This window comes from Poecilia reticulata, chromosome 2 (genome assembly GCF_904066995.2).
Source record: "Poecilia reticulata chromosome 2, P_reticulata-male-v2, whole genome shotgun sequence".
In the NCBI taxonomy this organism is placed as follows: Eukaryota; Metazoa; Chordata; class Actinopteri; order Cyprinodontiformes; family Poeciliidae; genus Poecilia; species Poecilia reticulata.
In genome coordinates, this window is record NC_088831.1 from 14,989,610 (window position 1) to 14,996,974 (window position 7,365).

The window sequence follows — 7,365 nt, forward strand, 5'->3', positions numbered from 1 at the left end:
TATTGTTGGGAATAAAATCAGAAAATAAAACCAAAAATCCATCAGCTGCCGATGTTCAGTTTGCTGTACATCTGGAAACATTTTCTATAGAATATGATATATAAAAAAAAACTGCTTCAGTCTCACATCCAAATCTAATAAATTATGTTGTTCAGATGTCTTAGTTCAATTATCAACATTAATAACATAATTTAAAATCCTTTAAATGAAGAATAGAGTGATAAATGAGTTAAAGTTGAATTTTATCTTTAACCTTTAATAAAACTCAGAGTTTTCCTGAGAATCAGGAAATGGGAAATATTTAATATGTGAGTAAAACGGTAAGAAAAATAAAGTTAAAAACAGGAAAAGTTTTTCTGCTCTGACTTCATCGCTTCCTGTTTTGTTTTTTGCTTTCCAGGACATCAGTGTGTGTGTGTGTATATATATGTGTGTGTTTGTGTATGTGTGTGTATATGTGTGTGTGTCTCTCTCTCTCTCTCTCTCTCTCTCTCTCTAATGGACTGAATGTTCAAGGCTGAGGGCCTAATGGGTTCTGCGTCCATCGGTCCATTAGTGATTCTCCGTCTGAACGACTTTAAGTAGCGAAACTTCAAAAGTTCAGAAAAACAAAAACTGAATTTCTGTTTCATAAAAACAAATAAAGATCAGAGATCTGCGTCAGGAAAATGTTCTGCTGCTGGAGGAAATTCAGACTTGATGATAAATAAATCAGATTAATTTCATATGTTTTGTCTGAACTGGGATTTTAATGTTAAATTCGGAATATTTGAGAGTTTTGCTCTGAAATCTGTGCAGCTGCTGATTTAACGCTTCAGACTCCAAATATCTCCTGAGGTCTGCTAATGAGAGCAACTAATGCTAATGCTAACAGCCTTCCTCAGATTTCCTGTTGGGGTTCAGCCAATCAGCAGCAAGAGAAATTAAATGCGTTCCTGATTGGCTATGCTAACAGCTAGCCGCTAGCGCGTCAGCGTTTCAGCTTCTGAATATTATTTTACAACCACAGAAAAGTGTTGAATGGATGTAAATTATTCTGTAAAATGATTTAAAATATTATTTAGATTCAAACTGGAGGAAAATGAATAAATAAATGAAGTGAGAAGTTTTACCGTCTGGTTTCTTTAAAATGTTTCCTTCATCTTTTAGAGAAGCGTCTTCTTCTCTCCCCATGGTGGCGCTCACACCAGCTCTGTTTAGCTGGAAGCTCCTCCTGTTTAAGGCGAGTTATTCCCTCCCACTGTCGCCACATGCTAACCTTGATGCTAATTCAGTGCAACCAACTGGTTTACCAGTAGCAGTAAAGTATCAGCTAAATATTAGATTTAAGGGATTAAAAGGTGAAAGTTCATATTATTTTTCAGAATCTGTAGAGTCCAGGTAACGATTAATCGATTACTAAATTATTTGGTGATTATTTTAATAACTGATAAATCTGTTGTTGAAACTTTTATTCATCGAGAAAGTTTACAAACCAGTCAAGTCATTACAGGAAGCTAAATATTTCCAGGTCAGTAAAACGCTGCAGTGCTAAGCTAATAGTTAGCGAATTAGCAGAGCGTTTCCTTGACTGATGAACTGTGAATGTTACGATGAGAGTCCTGGTGTTCTTCTTAAAGTCTGTGATGGAAAACCTGCTGAGTGAAGAGCAGCTGAACTTCCTGGAAAATCAGCTAATCGGTGATTAGCGCCACTGAGGAAGAACAAAAGCAGCAGCTGCTGGTTTGAATCCCAGCCTGCCGCGGTTACCGCATCACACCTTTGCGCTAATCCGACAAACCGGCCTGTGGCCTTTCACACAGGACGCACATGACATGCTTAGATTATTATTAAGCCCTGAAAATGGAAAAAACATCATCAGACATTTAAGAATAAAGAAATAAAAACTGGGAAGAAAAAAATGTTTTTGTGATGGGAGGAAGAGGAGGGAGGAAGATGCTCCATTGATTGGTAGTGTGTGTGTTTGACCACCATGAATGACGCTACGCTACGTGTGTGTGTGTGTGTGTGTCCTTGACAGGCAGGATATAAACGAGCCGCTCTGAGCTACAGAGGACAGAAGCTACCAAGAAGAAGTCTTCACCTCCCAGAATCCACCAGCAATAAGAAGCAGCAGAAGAAACATCAATCTGCAGTGAGTTTTAATTTTTCACTGTGTTCACCAGAAATGAAAATGTTTTGATTCAATAAAACAGAAAAGTAAGTTTTTAGCTAAAACCTTAAAATAATTTCTTTTTTAAAATCTCACTTAAAATGTTTTATTTTAATTCATGATAGCAGTTTAATTATTAACTATAGTCATAAAAATGTTCAGTATTTTATTTCTGTTTAATATTCATCTGATTTTGTACAAAAAGTTGATAAAAATGAGGTGAAATGTTCTGATTTCTGATTGGTGGACAGGATCATGAGTCTTGCGTGGCTATTGGTGGCCGTGCTGGTTGTGGGCGGAGCCAGAGGAGCAGCCAGCCAATGCTGGGAGAGTCTGAGCTGCCAGGATCTGAACAGCGAGAGCAGCGTGATGGTAAAATGATCCATTAATATTAAACCATCCAGGAACATATTTACAACATTATTTAAGCTAAACTCACACCAGAATCACTTTAAACTGTTAAATATTAATCAATATTTATTTGTTTTCAATAAATCAAAGTTAAAATAAAATAATCTGATCTGTTCCTCCAGGATTTTTTATTAGAGATTTAAATTACAGGTTTTGTGGAAATAAATTATAAATATTTGCAGTGAATTTTGTGTTATTTGTGCTAATTTATAACAGTAAATGAGACAGCAGAGGAGTAAAATAAATACTGCCACCTGCAGGTGGGAGGTAGCATCACCATAAACTCAAAATGATGCATTAGTGTGGAAAAAAGTGATTTATTTTTGATTTTATGTGAATTTTTTCTGAAAAAACAGAATAAAAAAATTCATTGAAAAATGAGTTTTGTTGATAACTAATCTAGATTGTTGAGAATAATGTAGTTCCATAAAGTTTAACTGAAGATCATCATTCCATCGTTTCCCGGTTCCCTCCAAGTTTCATCTTTTTTTATTAATCTGTTTTATTATTTTATGAATCTTTTAAAATTATTTGGTAAAAAATCTTTTTAAATTTTACTTTAATGTTTTTTGCTTCCTCTGCCTACATCCCCCAGAATGCTGTGCAGTTGCCGCATTATTATTGATTGGTATTGACTAAACTCAATATTTCAGATGTGGTCCAGTTAATGTTTATTATTAAAAGTTTAATTTTATTTTGCAGTTACTGTAATATAACTTTAGATCAGCATTAAGGCTTAGTTGGATAAAGTCAGTAAATCTGACCCTGTGGGGTTGGTAGGACTGTCTCCACGCCTGCCGCTCTGACCTGACGGCCGAGACGCCCCTGGTCCCAGGTGACGCCCACCTGTCGCCGCCCCCCGACCCCGCCGCCCCGCAGGCCAAGCGCTCCTACTCCATGGAGCATTTCCGTTGGGGGAAGCCGGTCGGCCGCAAACGCCGCCCCATCAAGGTCTACACGTCCAACGGCGTGCAGGAGGAGTCGGCCGAGGCGTTCCCCGCCGAGATGAGGAGGCGCAGCGACGAAGAGGAGGAGGAGGAGCAGCTGCTGCAGGAGAAGAAGGACGGCTCCTACAAGATGAAGCACTTCCGCTGGAGTGGGCCGCCAGCGGGGAAACGCTATGGAGGATTTATGAAGAGCTGGGAGGAAGGGAGGCAGAAACCGCTGGTCACGCTGCTGAAGAACATCATCAACAAGGAGGAGCAGATGTAGCCAATGAGACGCTGCGACACGCCAGGGGTTCAGCCAATGAGACGCTCCGACACGACAAGGGTTCAGCCAATGAGACGCTGCGAGGGATTTCATATTTATGGCTCCATGTAAATAACTGTATTTATTATATGAGTTATTTGCAAGCAAAAGGAAAAACGTGTTTGTCTTTTGTTCTGTTTCTTTAAAAACAGGTCAGTGGCCTATTCAAAGTAAGGCCATTAAATTCAACTTTAAAACTAAATAATCTGATCTGGGAACAAACACAAACATTTACTGTGTTTTAACTCCATTTGAACCAAAAATGAACCAAAGGAACTGTTCAGTTCTGAACTGTTCAGTGCTGAACTGTTTCCTGTTCGTCTGGTTTTATCGGCGTTTCCTCTAAATATTCATGTTTCCACCTGGAGACGAGACGAAACCTGTCAGGATATTTCAATGTTTGAAAGTTAAAATCATCCTGACAGAAACGAGAGTTTCAGGATGTTTTAAAGCTCCGTCACTTTAAACACAAAGAAGATGCAAAATGTGGATTCTGAATAATAAATCACCTTTAAGGTTTTCACGTAAAAAAATTTGTTCAAACCTAGAGGAAATGTAAGAGGTTCTGTAGAGGAGATAGTCTGGAGAACCAGAACTTTAAAACAAAACAAAGATCTGAATATTATGATCAGAAACTAGATAAATGACTTTTATTCCTTAAATTCAGTTCAGCTGCAAATTGAAGCCACTTAATCATTAAAAATGACTTTTTTATTATAATTTAGTCCCTTTCATACACTCTCACTTCCTCCTTCGATATATTTTGATGCTGAAGTTGTTGCAGGAATGTCACTGTCCTGATAAATTCATGCTGCAGTTCAAGATTCCGCCACAAAAGGGAGACATTCTGTAACCAGAAAGGTAGATTCTGGGTCTACGTGATGCTCTTATGGGCTGTTGGTTTTTGTACTTTTGAGTTTTTTATGTTGTTTCTGTTTCCAGTTTTTTTCTCATTTCATTTTCAAACTGGGACCGATAAATCCTCACTACTATAAGTGATCCTGTTGCTGTAAATTTGACACGATTTGCTTTTAAATGTGAAGAAATTTTATCTACAAAGTTCAAGAAAGTCTGAACTGAAGCTGGAAGAGCTGAAAACCTCCCAAAAAGTTTAGAAAGTGTAAATATCGACCCCAGTGGAGCAGAAACACATTAACTAGATTTATTAAAAAATAAAGTATTATATCTGTCTGCTGTCTAATGCAGCACTTGGTGTCAACATGACACAGTTCTGGTCTGAACAAACTGGTTCAGGAATCCTGGAGAAACTCTTCATCTTCTCAGAGGTCTGGTGTTTCCCGTGGAACATGAACGCACCACCAGCAGACATGGAGGGTGAGGTTTCCACTTGGAGTGTGTCCACTGGTTTGAGTCGAGTCCAGGTTCTGGTTCAGGTCTGAACTCGCTGCAGTTTAGGTTCTGATGGAGCTTCAACGGTTTCTCCAGACATGAAAAGTTCCTGAAGAACAAAAAAAACGTTTCAGAACAGAAACGAAGTTCAACAAACTCAGGAAGTCTTGGTTCAGTTATCTGCTCCAGATTTCACCGCCGACATCAGCTCAGAGTATCTGAACCCGGAGTTGTCATAACCTTCCCCTGGAAAGGTCAAAGGTCGAGTTTGTTCCAGTCAGCTACCTTATCATAGATGACTTTAACGATGAGCGAGCAGCTAGGACATGTGGCCACCTCCTCCCCGTTCTCCAGGTCCTCCTTTAAAAACAAACAGGGACTCAACATCAACCAGCAGGTCAAAGGTCAACATATTACAATAAATGCCACAACATAGATGTATCCAGCATGATCCATAGAGGAGGATTTGAGTTTAATGGGATGTAAAGATCAGAAATAATTAACGTGGAAAATGAAGTGAAATAAGAGGATTCATTTAAAATTCGGCGAAAAAGGTTTTATAAGAAAAATAACTTACAAAGCAAAAATAACTTCTAAATAAGTGAAGAAATGTTTCATTAGCTGAAGCCGAATCAAGCCGAACACTTTAATTAACAATAATATGACATATTTCTGTGAGCAGGTCAGTGTGTGTGCGTCCTACAGGTCAGTTAATGTTAAAATCAACAGATTATATAAGGAGTTTGGGTACAGGCGCTGAGGCTCCGCTCACCTTGGTTATACAGAAGCGGTCTCCACAAGGACAAGGGAAGTAGTAGGCCTCCGTCTCCTCGTCAAACTCAAAGTCCTCAATCTCCACCTCATCATGAAACACCGACATATTTCACCGGAGACACCATCAGCCGCTTCTGACGGATTTATTTACAGCACCACGCTGACTCCAGCCGGGCTGCGGCGCAGAGTGATGGCGTTTCTGTCTCACGCCGTGACGAAGGCGGCAAGGTACACCTCGCTGCAGCAAACAGAAAGGGGCGGGACGGACCACTGTCAGTCTCTTACCTTATTTGGAAATGGGATCATTGCACTCCGCAAGTGAAGGGGGCGCTGTTTCCTATCTTATCGGCGTTCTCCCGTTTAAAATTTCTTTTGAAGTCTGTGATGTAGCTTCATCTGTAGGAAGGAGTTTCTCTCTCAGCATGTATTTCAACTTCTCTTTTTTATTTACTTCAGCGCAGCTCACAGCTTTTAACAAATTCCGTAGCTTTCGGTGTACTTCTAAATCTGCTTCTTAGTCGCATCTTTTCGGGCATGCTACTGTCTCTAGTGGCGTGGGGGTGGTAACACAACTAATATAATTATGTCACTAAACGAGAATACCACAAAATCTTTATTATTTACTATTAATTTCGCCATTACTGGCAACGTGAAAGTTTAATTATCTTCTAAAATACCATATTTTTCTTCAGGATGTAGAGCTAATTAGGTGACCTAAACAACATAGATATATAGATATTATTTATACATGCCTCCATCAATTGCAGGAGGAAGAAAATAAATAAGACATGAAACACAACAACAATAAAAAATACCATATACAATGTATACATAAGAAATTTAATTGAGCAAAAGTCAATAACGAACAAATTAATTAGGTTCACAGACGAATAACCAGGATTGTTAAACAAGCAATAATCCACATTTTTGTTTTGTTGGTAGAGTCCTATATAGGAAAAAATATGATTAAACTATTTAGTCTTCCAAGGTAAAAAGTTTTCTTTGACTCTAAAACAATAAAATAAAACTAATTAATAGAATCATTATATCAGCAATTTATGCATAAAGTAAACACTTAGCATGCTACAGGTAAATGTTATCATTTAATTTGGCTAAGAATTATTATTGCACTGTCAGTGAATGACGTCTAATAGATGTTCTATATTTACCAGACGAACACAGTAACACCTTCATGAGCTTAAACTGATAAATAAAGAGGATGGATGCTCTAAGCAGTTTAGACAGAGTTGTTTTTGGTTTCACTACTATTTTTCTGTTATTCCAAGTATTCTTAAAAGATTGTCTGTTAGTCAGCAACACATGTGACCAAACCAGCCGAGGAGATGAAAAGCTAAAGAAATCAACAGTTAAAACTTGAGATGACTTAAAACTTAACTTAAATTTTTAAGTTTTAACATTTTAACTCA

General features: G+C 38.2%; 2 protein-coding genes across 2 annotated transcripts; one reads left to right on the forward strand and one right to left on the reverse strand.

Moving 5' to 3' along the window:
• The first annotated feature begins 2,007 nt into the window (after positions 1-2,007).
• pomca (proopiomelanocortin a) lies at positions 2,008-3,931 on the forward strand. Its single transcript, XM_017308427.2, has 3 exons — positions 2,008-2,134; positions 2,404-2,524; positions 3,344-3,931. The coding sequence occupies exons 2-3, from the start codon at positions 2,408-2,410 to the stop codon at positions 3,773-3,775; spliced, it is 549 nt and encodes a 182-aa protein (XP_017163916.1). The 5' UTR covers positions 2,008-2,134; positions 2,404-2,407; the 3' UTR covers positions 3,776-3,931.
• A 1,031-nt stretch (positions 3,932-4,962) lies between these two features.
• dph3 (diphthamide biosynthesis 3) lies at positions 4,963-6,196 on the reverse strand. Its single transcript, XM_008396492.3, has 3 exons — positions 5,937-6,196; positions 5,450-5,524; positions 4,963-5,273 (listed from the first exon to the last, which is right to left on the reverse strand). The coding sequence occupies exons 1-3, from the start codon at positions 6,042-6,044 to the stop codon at positions 5,205-5,207; spliced, it is 252 nt and encodes an 83-aa protein (XP_008394714.1). The 5' UTR covers positions 6,045-6,196; the 3' UTR covers positions 4,963-5,204.
• Between the last annotated feature and the right edge of the window lie 1,169 nt (positions 6,197-7,365).